The 15,974-nt window shown below is 46.2% G+C and overlaps 1 protein-coding gene across 2 annotated transcripts in view; it reads right to left on the bottom strand.

The window, feature by feature from the left end:
* Positions 1-15,974, bottom strand: part of LOC124619487 (stromal membrane-associated protein 1) — a 144,009-nt gene that overhangs the window by 23,169 nt on the left and 104,866 nt on the right. For both annotated transcript variants that reach the window (XM_047145901.1, XM_047145900.1), the window contains exon 7: positions 1,707-1,841. In XM_047145901.1, coding sequence (XP_047001857.1) covers positions 1,707-1,841 — 135 coding nt within the window. The remainder of the gene's footprint in view (positions 1-1,706; positions 1,842-15,974) is intronic.

Here is a 15,974-nt window from a genome sequence, read left to right on the forward strand (position 1 = left end):
CGGATTTCTCACTTTTTCGCAAGCGGTCACCTTAACCACTCCGGCTATCCATGCCCAAATCACGGCCAGATTCAAACTTCCATACGTCATTGCCTTTGTGTCACAAACTGCTCTCGTACATTACATATATTCCTGTCGAAGGAGGGCATATTTATTGGGAGCAGAGGTCTCAGTATTGGTGAATAAATATGAAAAAGTAGTGTCTGTGTTGTTAGGTAGTCTGATGTGAGGCTTCTTTGGACATGCACTCACAATAAATAAGCCGTCCCTGGATGGGAATACAGGTAACACTGAGTGCAGATTGTGACAAGGATGATGACATAGGGAAGTTGGGGTCTGCTTGTGATTTGGGCACAGCTGGCCGAAGTAGTTATGGCAACCACGCGCATAAAGCAGGAAATTGGGTTTTAGTCCCAATCCAGCACAAATTTTCATTGCAGTCAGTCTGATATACAGCTGAAGACAATTCATATTCACAAGTGTGAATACATTTCCTGTATTACTCGATGGCTGTACTCACAGCAGTGCCTGTTCCTTTAAACATGCCTGTATGTCCAAATGAACATTGCTTCATATTTTTTAATAACAGCAGCCCTGCTATTTTGTAATATTTAAATATTATAATGTGCAGTGCATTTATATCATTACAAGGGAATAGGTTTGAGAAGTATGTTACTAAGGAAAACCTACCATAAAGGGAGCAAAATAAATACAAATATACACACTTATTTCTTCCTACCAAAAATCTGAAGTAATGAAAAATCAAGTAGAGCACAGTAACATTAATACACATCATATTTATTTATCGAAGTACGGAATGTGCAACAGATGATAAACGAGGCAGTTCAACCACTTACAGAGTTGCAAGAATATTGTTAACACATGGCTGTCACTGTTCTCTGGCCATATATCTCCAGCGCTCAAATGATGTGAATTCTATGTTATGCAATTAATTCTAATTACATATTTTTGAACTACATGAATTTACTTAAGTTTGTTGAATACAATGCATAGATCTTCTAGAATATTAGACTTGATTATTCCATAATAAGAGGATGCTGTTTTTGGTCTGGCACAAACCTTTACAAAAACGAAGCCAAATATTCGCCTTCCAAATGCAATCCCTTAACTTACCTGCTTGTGAACGCTCTATGCCCTGACTACAGTACGAACTGCCACTGATTATCCTTGGGGTTCCTAATTTCACACAGGTTCTTTAGCTGGCATTTACACGAATATTACCTAACTGGCTCTAGCCTTGACCTACCCTTTTGCAGCCAACAGGTAGGTCAAAATTACTTACCTCTATAATAGGTTTCTCACACCAGTTCTCATACACAGTCATTTTCCACCAATTTCCTTTGTTTCTCCTGAAGGGCATGCTATATTCATAACAACCTTATTTAAATTCCCACTCAGGCAATTTAAGTGACAGAAAATATATGTTCCTCTCTCCAGCATCATTCAAGTTCCTTTACAATGATTGCAAACTACTGTTAATATTAATTACTTTAAATACAAACAGAGTAACACAGGATTTCAAACCACAGAATCATTCTGTAACCACCAGACAAACTGGAGGAAAAGCCCCCCCCCCCCCCTCAGTAAATGTGTGTTATTAAATACTGTACTCCAAAGGGTAATAGTTTTAGTCTACATAAATATTGCCATGCACATTTTATGAATATCTAAAAACTTTCAAATACCTGTGCAACTGGATAGCCAAGGGTAGCAGCAGGGGCCACATTTGGTGTTGCCATATTGAAGAAAGGATTGGATGCTGCTAAACTTGCTGTAGTAGCCTGAGGTGCCACATTTGGTATGCCACCAAATACTCCATTCTGTTTAAAACAACAACAGCTCAAGAATGGCATGTAAATGCCCCACAGCAAGCTCAATAATATATGATAGTAAAGAACTATAATGATTAATCTATGCTGTTCAATAATTAGTTCGATCATTCTTTTATAAAATGGGTATTGTCTTCAAGCAACCTATTACACACAAGGTTCTCTCACTTCCTGGGTGCACACTACATGAGAATTTGTGTGGTAGTGAAGCATCATTTGAAAGGTGAGTGCACGATACTGTTCTTGTGTTGGGCCGTGTTGCGTGTCAGTGTCCAAACAATGTGGCTGTGGGATATATACTATTTTACACTTAACACTTTCTTGTTCGAATTTTACATATGCCTCCTCCTTTCTCTGGTACACACATTTCATTTGCCAATACATTTTAAAAACTAGAACACATTCAAATTTAAATGTCAACAAAATTACACTCACAGAATATAACTAAGGAATTAAGACACACAGCTGATGGGGAACAACAGCAGGAGACAGTGGGCGTTTGTCAAATACGTCAAAATACATTTAACCCAATGGAAGTAGTGAAATGGCGTGATTAATGATGTACACAAAGGAAGTAGTACTTTGTAATCAATAGTATTGGGCATATTTCCTGACACACTGAAATATATTGTAGTAACACTTGTCTATAAACCTGAATATAAACAAACTACTTTTAAGTTGATGCAAAAATGGCCTGTGATATGCCTCTGATTGTGTGGGCCACAAAATTCTACAGACAAGTTAATGACACCTGTCTTGCAAGGACAGAGTCTTACCTACATAACAGAAAACAGAGGGTCTTACTGACAAAATGTGCCATAGGAGCGAAACTAACCTCAAAATGGAGGACCATAAAATGTAAGGTTCCTTAAAGATTAACACCGTGTCTGCTCTTTCTTAATTCACAAAAATGTTTCAATGACTGAAAGAGAGTTCAAGAAATGCAACATCTGCAGATCACAAGCATGTTAATCAAGGATCTCAACTGAACTTTAGCTGATACCTCTCTTAACTGAAAGGGCTCACAACTTGTTCACAGGGAACAGTTAAGAGTTTTACTCTAACAAGTACTAGTATTATGTGACTTCAACAAGCAAAGATGATCTGCTAGCACCACAAACAAGCACAGTAATAAGCTGTATGAAACAGTGCATGTAAAATTCTTTGGGATCCAAAAAGGTATCATGTTAAAATACAGTCAACAAAAAATAATCCAGATCCCCAGTTCACCATGACCTACACACATCTTTACTTCTTGTTGTCTTCTCTTATGGAATAACTGTACTTGCACAAATATAAGCTGCGTGTGAATATAGACTACACCTAAACTTTTGACACGAGAATGGAGTAAAAAGTATATCTCTATATAGGCCGTACAACTAAATTTACCCCCAATTACTAAGTAATACTGCTGCTGTGTGCATGATGCAGACACTAAATTGTTACTAAATAAAAATTTAGAAACTTCAAATTATCAGCTACGTATTAAACAAAGGAACATGGGAATGCTGGACACAGATTTCACATAGTGGAAAAGAATTATCATCAGTAGGTGCAAGTTAAGGGTTGGTTGGTTGGTTTGTTTAAAGGTGGGAGAAGTGACCAAACTAAGAGGTCATCAGTCCTTTGTTCCTAATAAAACAATGCCACAAGTGTGAGAATAAAACGGACGAAAACATTTAACACAAAATGGAAAGAAAGGAAAAGCCACAAGAACGAAGGGAAGGCAATGAACACTAAGAGGAACAAAAGAGGACAAGAAAACAACAGAGATATGCTAGAAACAGAAGAGAGTAAAACATGAAAGCAGGTTACAGTGGCTGGCCAACCATGAGAATATAAAGGGAAAGCCAGCCACTCAGCAAAACATTAAAACCTCCACCCTAAAAGCACTAGGGTGGAGGACACAGAGGGACAAAGGACATGCGCTAAAACCTAAATAGAAGTATAAAACCCACTCTCACAGATAAAACATAAAACTAAAGCTGCTGTTGAGGCATTGTCGCCCAACACCGAAGGTGCTGGTAAAGTTAAAAGTCCGCCACAGAGTGACTAAAGGTGGATAGTCCAGCAAGAGGTGGACGACTGTCATTTGGGAGCCACAGTGATACTGAGGTGGGTCATTGCGACGGAGTAGGTAACCACGCATTAGCCACGTATGGCCAATGTGGAGCCGGCAGAGGACAACTGATTCCCTGCGAGAGGCCTGCATGGAAGACTTCCACACATTCATAGCTTCCTTAATGACACGCAGTTTGTTGTGCGGGCTGTTACGCCATTTCGCCTCCCAAAGCCAAGAAAACCCTACGGTGTAAGACAGAACACAGGTCAGCTTCGGAAATGCCTATCTCCAGAAGCGGTTTCCGTGTCGCCTGTTTGGCCAGCCTGTCGGCAAGTTCATTGCCGGGGATTCCGACGTGTCCTGAGGTCCACACAAACACCATGGAATGGCGGGACTGTTCCAGGGCATAGATGGACTCCTGAATGGACACTACCAGAAGGTGGAGAGGGTAGCACTGGTCAATGGCTTGTAGGCTGCTCAATGAGTTCATACACAGGAGAAATGACTCGTCAGGGCATGATCGGATGTACTCAAAAGCATGAGATATGGCCGCCAACTCTGCAGTGAAAACACTGTAGCCAACTGGCAAGGAGTGCTACTCAATATGTCCTCCATGAACATATGCAAAACCTAAGTGACCGTCAGCCATTGAGCCATCGGTGTAAACCACTTCAGAGCCCCGGAACGAGTCAAGAATCAAGAGGAAGTGACAGCAGAGAGCGGCGGGGTTAACGGAGTCCTTGGGGCCATGCAAAAGGTCCAGACGAAGCTGCGGCCGAGGCGTACACCATGGAGGCGTATGTGAATGGACCACAAGTAGAGGTGGTTAAGGGAAAGACTCCAGTTCGAAGAGAAGGGACCGCACACGAACCCCAATCTGGGCCACTGATGCGGGTGATGGACTGCCGTGGGCAGGAAAATGAGAACTATGAATGTATGCTGAGTAACTGGCGAGCAGTTGCTCACGTCTGATCTGCAGTGGAGGGACATTAGCCTCCACCAGTATGCTGGTCACCGGACTCGCCCTAAAAGCTCCTGTTGCTAATCGAACCCCACAGTGGTGGATTGGACAAGGGCTCTGTAGAGCTCCAGCAGCGTACAGTGATCTGCACCCCAATTGGTGTTGCTAAGGCAATGGAGGACATTGAGGTGCTGCCAGTACTTCTGCTTAAGCTGACGAATCTGAGGGAGCCAAGTCAATCGAGAGTCGAAAACCAGTCCTAGGAACTGATATGTCTCCACTATAGTGAGTGGATCGTCATTAAGGTAAAGTGCAGGTTCCGGATGAACAGTACGACACCAAAAGAAGTGCACGACGCATGACTGCAGCTGAAAACTGGAAGCCCTAGGCTGGAGCCCATGACTGTGCCTTATTGACGGTTCCTTGGAGGTGCCGCTCAGCAACAACAGTACTGGAGCAGCAGTACCAAATGCAGAAGTCGCCTGCATACACAGGAGGTGAGACTGAGGGCCCAACAACTGCTGCTAGACCGTTTATGGCCACTAAAAATAGAGACACACTCAATACAGAGTCCTGCAGGACTCCATTCCCCTGGATATGGATGGAACTAAGGGAGTCACTAACTTGGACACGGAAAGTACGGAGCAAAAGGAAGTTTTTGATAAAAATCGGGAGTGGTCCCCAGAGACCCCACTCATACAATGTGGCAAGGACATGTCGTCAGGTTGTGTCGTATGCTTTACGTAAGTAAAAAAAAGACGGCAATCAGATGTTGCCGTCTGGAAAAGGCTGTTTGGATGGCAGACTCTATAGACACAAGATTATCAGTGGTAGAGCGACCCTGGCAGAAGTGGCCCTGACATGGAGCCAGCAAGCCACGTAACTCCAGGATCCAGCCCAACCGCCGACATACCATACGTTCCAGCACCTTACAAAGAACGTTCGTGATGCTGATGGGCCGATAGCTATCCACATCAAGCGGGTTTTTACCAGGTCTGAGCACCAGAATGATGGTGCTCTCCCACCATTGCAATGGAAAGATGCCATCGCACCAGACCCGGTTGAAGACGATGAGAAGATGTCACTTGTAAGTAGATGAGAGATGTTTAATCATCTGGCTGTGAATGCGATCAGGCCCAGGAGCTGTGTTGGGACAATGTGCAAGGACACTGAGGAGCTCCCACTCTGAAAATGGGGTGTTATAGGATTCACTGCAGTGTGTAGTGAATTAGAGGATGTTCCCTTCCAGCTGCCGTTTGAGTGTGCGAAAGGCTGGGGGTAATTCTCAGACTCAGAGACTCAAGCAGAGGCTCGAGGAAAGTGCTCAGCAATCGCGTTTGCATCGGTACATAACTTGCCATTTATGGTAACACCGGGGACAGCTGTTGGGGCCAGGTACCCGAGAAGACATTGGATCTTTGCCCAGACTTGGGAAGGTGATGTGTGGCACCCAATGGTGGAGACCTCTCTCTCCCAACACTCCTCCTTCCATCGTTTGATAAGGTAGCGAACACGGGCATGGAGCCATTTAAAGGCTATGAGGAGCTCCAGGGAAGGGTGTCACGTATGTCGCAGTAGAGCTCGCCGACACTCCTTAATTGCTTTAGCGACTTCCAGCGACCACCATGGAACTGCCTTACACCTCAGGCACCCTAAAGAGTGAGGGATTGCATTTTCTGCCTCAAAAACAATTGTGCTAGTCACCTGCTCAACCACCACATCGATGTTATCGTGTGGGGGAGATTAAGCGATGACAGCAGAGGTGAAAGTTCCACAGTCCGCCTTGTTCAAAGCCCACCTGGGTAGGCACCCATGTGCCTGACACTGGGCAGTGACAGGAAGAAGGGGAAGTGGTCACCACCACACAGGTCATGTGCTCTCCAGTGGATAGATGGGAGAAGTCCTGGGCTGGGAACTGATAAATCAATGGCTGAGTAACTACCATGAGCCACACTGAAATGTGTGGCAGCCCCAGTATTTAAGAGGCAGAGGTCGAATTGCGCCATTAAAGTTTTTACATCTCTGCCTCGGCCAGTAAGCATGGTACCACCCCGCAAGGGGTTATGGGCATTAAAATCTTCCAGAAGTAAGAAGGGTTTAGGGCTCCAGTTTAGGGAGTTCATCAATCAGTGCAGCTAATACATTCAGTGGTACTGCACCATCTGGAGGGAGATATACATTGCAGACAGTTATTTCCTGCGTTGTCCTTATTCTGACAGCCACAGCTTCAAGAGGGCACATGCTCACTACAAACCGAGTTTAGGACATAAAAGCAAACTCCACCTGACACTCAATTAAAGTTGCTACGGTTCCTGTAATATCCCTTATAGCCGCGGAGGGCAGGGGTCCGCATTGCTGGGAACCAGGTTTCCTGGAGGGCAATGCAGATAGCAGGTGTAAAGCTTAACAGTTGCCTTACCTCAGCCAGGTGGTGGAAAGAACTGCTGCAATTCCACTGGAGGATATCATGAGTCTGGGAAGACATTGAACATTCAATGAGGCAGTTTACGCCTCAGAGTTACCTGCTGCCACCGAATTTTTGCCTGAGCAGTCTATATCCATTGCGTCTGAGGGTCTGGCGAGATCTAGGTCCTCAGCGAATGCCAAAATCTCCACCCCATCCTCGGCCGCAGAGCTTGTAGGTAGCGATGGTGTGGGTGCCACTGCAATTTCCTTGGTCTTAGGGATTTTCTTACTTACGCTTTTCTGGCTTAGAAGTTGGGAGGGGGGGGGGGGGGTGTTTGCTCCTGAAGTAGGTGGTTCAGGAGCAACAAGCAACACGGAGGGAAATGCCCCTCACCATCAAGGGGGCAGGTGTAGTCTCCCAGCTCTGAGAGGTGATCTGTGTTGGCGGAGCTGATGGTGCCAGAACTGTTGTAGCAGTGCCCTAAGATGATGTCATATGCACAGGATGCAGGCGTTCAAATTTTCTCTTAGCCTCAGTGTAGGTCAGTCGGTCCAGGGTCTTGTACACCATGATTTTCCTTTCTTTCTGGAGAATCCTGCAGTCAGATGAACAAGGCGAATAGTGCTCCCCGCTGCTCAGACAGATGGGAGGCGGGACACATGGAGTATTGGGATGTGATGGGCATCCACAATCTCGGCATGTGACGCTGGAAGTACAGTGGGAAGACATGTGGCCGAACTTCCAGGACTTAAAGCACCGCATCGGGGGAGGGATATAGGGCTTCACATCACATAGGTAGACCATCACCTTGACCTTCTCTGGCAATGTATCACACTCAAAGGCAAAGATGAAGGCACAGGTGGCAACCTGATTACCTTACCCCTCTGACCCCGGTGGACACGCCGGACAAAATGTGGTCTTTGCCACTCTAAATTGGCGTGCAGATAATTGTCGGACTGCAGAAGGAGGTTTCCGTTAAATAAGATACCCTGGACCATATTTAAGGTCTTATGGGGCGTGATGGTTACAGAAACATCCCCCAGCTTGTCACAAGCGAATAACTCCCATGACTGGGCAGAGAATGCTGTTTTGATGAAGACTGACCCAGATCTCATTTTGGGCAAGTTCTCCACCTCCCCGAACTCGTCCTCTAAATGCTAAACAAAAAACTGAGGCTTCATCATGAAAGAGTCCCCATCAGCTCTCTAACATACAAGGTACTGGGGCGAATAAGATCCGCTGCCATCCTTAGCCTGATGTTCCTTGAGCTCGTGATCGCTTAGAGACTGCTGGTGTTTCACTACCAGTAAGAGATGATGGACTAGGCTGCATCGCGTGTCATCCGCCCTGATGCCACCCACTCCGACCAGGGGTCCTCCCCACGGGCGCCACCCAGACGCAGCAAAGGCCACCTGGCAGTATGGCCATTGCCGAGAGTCTTTATGCCCCAGGGGGATGGGCATCTGCCAATTGGCATATGTGGGGAGTTAACGGCGCAGGCATCAGCAGAGCGATCCCTGTGTGGTCAGGGGGCTACAACCAACAGGGTACATGGCGGCCCCACCACAATGGACTGACTACAGGGATGGATATCAGGTGCAAAGAAGTCCATGGTTATCATCGACGCAGAAATCGACACCGCATAGTGCATGGTGGAAAATGCACCCAGGAAGGTGTCCTCGCCCAAGAGATGGAGAATGGGCAGGACTGAAATGCGACGACAAGAAAGTGGGCTAAGATCTCAATGCATGATGGACATGATGCACCTTGCAAGGTGTCTTTGCCCAATTGGGTCGTTCTTCGGGAAAATTTTGAAGAATGGAGGTCAAACCCTACAGGGGACCATCACGTAAAGGCCGAAATGTGTGAAACTTCTTTTAGTCGCCTCGTACAACAGGCAGGAATACCCCGGACCTGTAGGTGGCAAGTTAAGAGGAACTCTTAAATAGTTCAAAAACTTTGTTAATTTCAATGGTAAAGTGCAAGTATCCAGACGGGGAAGAAGACTTGGCTGACTTTTTAGTTCTAAACAGGAAATGTGGATGTGCCACTACAACTGAAATGATTCACATGGCGGCCGCAGATTCCCGGCGGGGTCAGGGATTTTCTCTGCCTCGTGATGACTGGGTGTTGTGTGCTGTCCTTAGGTTAGTTAGGTTTAAGTAGTTCTAAATTCTAGGGGACTGATGACCATAGATGTTAAGTCCCATAGTGCTCAGAGCAATTTGAACCATTTTTGAGGCCGCAAAACAGCACGTAAAATAAACATTTCACCAAAGGAATTTAAAGTTTTGTACAGATAGTTTCAGCGATTTATGGAACAAAATCGCGTGTGTGTGTGTGTGTGTGTGTGTGTGTGTGTGTGTGTTTTGTGTAACCACAATCACGCTTACAGAACAGTTTGATATTTCTCCAGCATTATGTGATCCGGCTTGGACACAAGAACTTTTATTTACATCCCCAAACAGAAAATGCAGACCATACACTGGTCTATTTTATTATGCTGATCGGCACTACAGTAAATGTTGTAGGAGAACATAATGTGCAAATCTGTACGTGTCATGCTGAAAAGCAGCAGTACAGTTTTTTTTCCTTTTTTCTTTTTTTCCAAGAACAGCTGCTGTATTTGGGTACAAGTACAAATTTTTCCAATATTTTCTACTTACACCTTTGATGATTTCAGGTTTGTCACAAGTTTCGTCACGGGAAATTCCCTAATTTCCAGGCAAGTTTTAGCATTTTTCCCAACAAATTCTGAGATTGACTGATTGGGTTATAGAGCCAAACAGTGAGATCATCAGTCCCGCAATTGCAAAGTTACTCACAGAAGAAAGAGGGTCAGCTAAAAGTGAACAGAGCCAGTCAGGGGAGTCAAACTATGAAACAAGAAAGTTAAAACACACACAGACCAAATCTAAAAATGGGAAAGTGATCATTCCATGGAGGACTGGTCATGGGGTTCCAGAGAGAGAGAGAATGTGAAGAGAGGCCACAACCATCCTGCCTCTGCTCCAGGAGTAAAGCAAAATCTTATATGTGGAAATAACCACTTTCACAGAGGAAACTGAGGACCAATTCAATCATCCATGAATTGTCCGCTAATATAAAAATTAAAAAAATATATCTAAAAACAAAGATGATGTGACTTACCAAACGAAAGCGCTGGCACGTCGATAGACACACAAACAAACACAAACATACACACAAAATTCTAGCTTTTGCAACCAACGGTTGCCTCGTCAGGAAAGAGGGAAGGAGAGGGAAAGACGAAAGGATTTGGGTTTTAAGGGAGAGGGTAAAGAGTCATTCCAATCCCGGGAGCGGAAAGACTTACCTTAGGGAGGAAAAAAGGACGGGTATACACTCGCGCACACACACACATATCCATCCACACATATACAGACACAAGCAGACATATACAGAGACAAAGAGTTTGGGCAGAGATGTCAGTCGAGGCGGAAGTGCAGAGGCAAAGATGTTGTTGAATGACAGGTGAGGTATGAGTGGCGGCAACTTGAAATTAGCGGAGATTGAGGCCTGGTGGATAACGGGAAGTAGAATATTAAAATTAAGGAAGACTATACTTAGCACGAAGGTGACATTCTACCAATATGTGGGATATCATCCGTCTCACTCCACAACTGTATTGTGGCGGTGGTTTGTTACACAGGAGGACACAGTGGGTAAGCCTGGTATGACCAACACGTAGACAGCATAAAGCAGTGGATGACTACCGAGAGGAGCAGAAGGAAGAGCACTGAAGTGCAGCAGTCTCCTTGACTGTGTGGAGTTTATTACTGAGAGCAGTAGCACACCAGATGTCATTCCAGTTTCAGGCAAAGAGAGATTTGACATAGATCTGCATGTCTGCAGCTGGAGTCACAAAAGGGAATGGAGTGCGAGTATTAGCTTATCTAGACAGTCAGCGCGTTCAATCCCTGGGATACCCACATGACTTAGGACTCTGAAAACTGAGCAGGCAGCACGGCCAAGGAAGGAGAGAAGATCATGGAAAGAAGAGACCAAAAGATGACGAGAGTAGCAGGCTACTCAATGAGTCATTGCATATTAAAAACTGTGGAGGGAGGCCTGAGTAACAAAAAGGAGGGCCTCGGTAACAGCTAGCAGCTCTGCTGTGAACACATTATATGATTCCAGCAATAAACAGTGTTCCAAGCCAGTAAGAGATGTGAAAGTGTATCCCACTTTATCTATCGTCATAGCAGCATCAGTGTAGAAGATGGTAGCACCCTGAAACTCTGCAAGGATGGAATGTACAAGATGCCGAAAGACCATAGGGGAGACACAGTCCTTAGGACACTGGAATAGGTCGGTCCTAATCCATGGTCTAGGCACCATCCAATGGGGTGTGCGAGAGGAAATACACAGCGCACATTTCAGTGAATGGAGAAGGAGATCCCGATGGGGGGAAGTGAGACGCATTGCAACTGGCAATCCCACCTATGGGATCAGGAGGGAGATGTCCCTCACTCACAAATAGGACAGGGTACATGGGATGTTCAGGGCATCTGCAAATGGCAATTGCGTAAGAAACCAGGAGTTGGCTTTATCGTATTTGTAGAGGGAGGGAATCCTCGCTTCTGTGAGGAGACTCAATGGGACTAGCGCAAAAGGCACCGATAGCCAGACAGACCCCACAATGGTGAACAGAATCAAGTATTTTCAGAGTGGAAGGAGAGTCTGAGCCATAAACCTGACTTCCATAATCTAGCATGGACAAGACCAGAGCACTGTAAAGATGGAGAGTAGCAGCATGGCCCACACCCCAAGATGTGCAGGCTAGGAGGCAGAGAGCATTAAGCTTCTGCATGCATGTAGTCTCCAGGCAGCAAATATGGGTTAGCCACGTCAGCTTTTTGTCAAAAAACAGACCCAAGAAATGGGACTGTGCTGTAACATCTATAAGCAGGTTGTGTAAATAAAGTTCTGGATTAGGGTGTACTATGAATTGACGACAAAAATGCATAATTCACATTTTGGAGGGAGAAAATTGGAAGCCACGGGATACAGCCCATGCAGAGGTCCGTCGGATGGTGCCTTGGAGCCGGCAGCAGAAGCAATTGAGTGGGAGCCACACCAGATGCTAAAATCGTCGGCATACAACGCTGGAGTAACCTGAGAGCCAACACAAGTTACAAGCCCTTTGATGGCTATGAGGAAGATTGTGACACTTAATACAGAACCCCCTGGGATACCATTCTCCTTAATCTGAGGGGTGCTGAGTGAAGTGGCAACTGGAACCTGGAAGAGCTGGTGGGATAAAAAATTATGAATAAAAATCTGAAGGGGGCCGCAAAAGCCCCAGTCACAGAGGGAAACTAAAATGTGATGGCAACAAGCCATGTCACACGCCTTATGTAGGTCAAAGAAGACCATGACAAGGTGCAGACTGTAGGTAAAAGCCAGTCGGATTGCAGTGTCGAATTTGAGTAAATGGTCAACTGGAGATCATCCTTCCCGGAAGTCACATTGATATGGGGAAAAAAGGCCTCTAGATTCGAGTACTCAACATAATCTGAAGCTAACCATCCTCTCAACCAATTTACAAAGTATGTTAATCAGGCTAATTGGGCAGTAGCCGTCAAGAGACGTTTGCTTCTTCCCAGGCTTAAGGGTGGGTATAAATATACTGTCTCGCCACTGTGAGGGGAAGGCATCTGTGAGTCAAATGCGAGTTTATATTGCTTCTGTGTAATGTCCAAGTGTTGGCTCATCTGGTTGTGGATGGAATCTGGGCTTGGGGCTGTCATGTGAAGAGGTAAGAGACAGCAAGAATTCCCATTGAGTGAAGGGTTCATTACAGGGTTCAGCTTGGTGAGGGTTGAAACAGAAGGGGATCTGTTCAACTCTTTCTGCTGGAGGAAGGTGGCAGGATAGGAAGAGGACGCCAATACTGGCACAAAGTGTGTCACGAGGCGTTCTGCAAGGACCAATGGATCAGTACACAGAGCACCTTGGAGGATAATCCCCTGGACAGTTGACTGTCACTGGTGGCCCAGAAGTCTACAGAGCTTGGACCAAACTTGCAATGAAGAGCCATATGTCCCCAGAGAGGAAACATAGTTCTCCTGGCACTCCTTTTTACTCCACTTAATAAGGTAACAAGCCTTAGCACAAGAGATGCTTAAAAGCGAGGAGGCTGGTCTGTGAAGGGTGTTGTTTAAATCACTGCAGCACCTGTCGGTGGTCCTGGGCAGCAACTGCTACATTCGTGGTCCACCATGGTACTGGTTGACGATGAGGGGGACCGGTTGATAGGGGGACAGCAGTGCCAGCCGCATGAAGAATAGTGGCAGAAATAACCTGCACAACCACATCAATGCAGATCAAAGGAGAGGTGTTTAAGTGCACAGCAGACTTCTTTAAAGGCCAATTGGCCCTGCAGTACGCCCAACGTGGGGCCTATCTGCCTGGCAGCAACAGGGGAATGACAGAATCACTGGAGAGGGGTCACTGCCACAAAGATCATCACGAGTGACCAATGTAGGCAAGCCATGACAGCAGGGGAGGAGATTGTGATATCAAGAACAGTAAATGTTCCACGAGCACCACTGAAGTAGGTAGGGAAACTGTCACTGAGGAGAGAAACCAAAGTCTGGAGTAAGCTGGTGAAGTAGAAGACACCTACCCAACGAAGTGGTACTCCCCACAGGGGTGGTGTGCATTGGAGTCCACAAGGAGGAAATATGGGGGGCAGGAATTGCTGTATTAAGGTAGACAGCTCAGCATAAGGAAGTGGCTTACCTGGAGGAAGGTAGACATTGCAAATGGTGATTGCTGCAGTCGCCTGCACTCTTAACTACTATCACATCCAGTTGGTATGAAGGGGGATCCAGTCACTAATGACATCAGTGCAAACCAAAGTGCAGACACCTCCAGAAGCTATCCCAGAGCTGGCACGGTTCCGACAGAATGCTCAATAACACGAAACTTTAGAGAGTGGTCATCACAAAAGCTAGTTTCTTGAAGAGCAAGACAACGAAGAAGAGGAGGAAACAAGGCACTGTATTTCCGGGAGGTGGCAATAATATCCGTTGCAATTCCACTGGATTACCATTTGGTGAGAGTCCAGGTGAGACAAAAAGAAGATGAGGGGAGCTCAAGTCACTGTCGGTGGTCTTCATCAATGAGGATGGGATGACATCCCTAGAAACTGGGTCTGATTTAGGAGGAGGTGGCGGGGTGAAGCACTCTGGGTTGCCGGGGAAGCCTCGTCCTTTGACTTGCGCTACTACTTCTTCTCCCTTGGAGGGACAGAGGAGGCGTTATCAGCAAGGGAATAGGTGGCAGTGATGTCAGGATCAGACAGATAGTCAGTGGCTTTGGGGTCCTACAAGTGCAGGTCTCTCCTCTGGCCCGACTAAGGGTGCAAGCTTCCTGTCCTGAGAACACCTGAGAGGAGTGTTCCGAGATGGAGCCCCTTCCCTACAAGGAGCCAGAGAAGAGGACATTTTCCCTGGCTGAGGAAGAGGAGGAGGAGTGGTTCCAGGAGGGGAAGAGACGGGAGCTGCCGAGGGTGAGGAAATGGAAAGGGGACAGTATGGTGGAAAGGGGGAGGGGTGAGGAGGGAAAGGCATAACTGAGGCATAGGTAGAGCAGAGATTTACAGGGTGAAGTCCGAAGAAATTTCTTCGGGGCCTCAAAGTAGCTGAGATGGTCGAGGGTCTTTATTTCCTGAATTATTTCTTGCTTCATGTACAATTAACACTCCGGTGAATGGAGACCAGAGCAGTTTACACAGTTAAGCAGTGGGGTTCAAGGGCTCCCCACAGCAAGAGGGCGACCACAGATGGGAGTGGCATTGCATCACTAAGACATGTGGCCGAAATTGTGGCAATGGAAGCAATGCATGGGAGGTGGAACGTATGGTTTCACATCACATCTGTACACCATTAACTTGACCTACTCAGGCAGGGTGTCTCGTGCAAATGCCATGGTGAAAGCGACAGTGTTTACATGATGGTGCTTAGGACCTTTCTGGACATGTCAGATGAAATGAACGTCGTGTCACTCCAGATTAGCCACAAGTTCTGGAACTTGACGAAAAGGCCTGTATTGAAAATTATATCCTGTGTCATACTGCGTGACTTGTGAGACGCAATAGCATTGGGATTGTCTCCTAAATGGTCGGATGCACAGAGGGAGGCTGGCTGACTGGCAGAAGTTGTCTTTATAAGGAGAGAGCCAGGGTTCATCTTGCTAAATGACTCAACTTCACGGAACTTTTCTTCAGTATGCTCCACAAAGAAAAGGGGTTTGGCTGTGACAAAAGTCTCCCTGTCAGTCCTGTTACAGACTAGGAACTGTGGAAAGGGTCTCACCCCAAGCCAGCATATCTGGCCCTCATCCCAGGTTGTATCCAAGGAGTATAAGGCTGGAAAGGCAGAAACAGGAACTGAGACAGAGACTGAACTACATTAAGGAAGAGTCATGGCCGCAGTATAGTGGCCAGATAGTTTAACACATTTCATGTGCCAGGATGGGTACTCAGCAGCCCCACCACATGGACTGACTACCAAGCTGGTGACCTAGCAAGGTGGCAAAAGGGCTTTGGAGGGGAAGAGGAAGAGCAGAGGGATCCACACCAAGGACACTATGGAGGGAGTTCTCCCCCATCTGGCTCACACTACAGATTTCAAATTTAGAGATGGAGGTCAAACACCCGAGGGGGAC

This window comes from Schistocerca americana, chromosome 6 (genome assembly GCF_021461395.2).
Source record: "Schistocerca americana isolate TAMUIC-IGC-003095 chromosome 6, iqSchAmer2.1, whole genome shotgun sequence".
Classification (NCBI taxonomy): domain Eukaryota; kingdom Metazoa; phylum Arthropoda; class Insecta; order Orthoptera; family Acrididae; genus Schistocerca; species Schistocerca americana.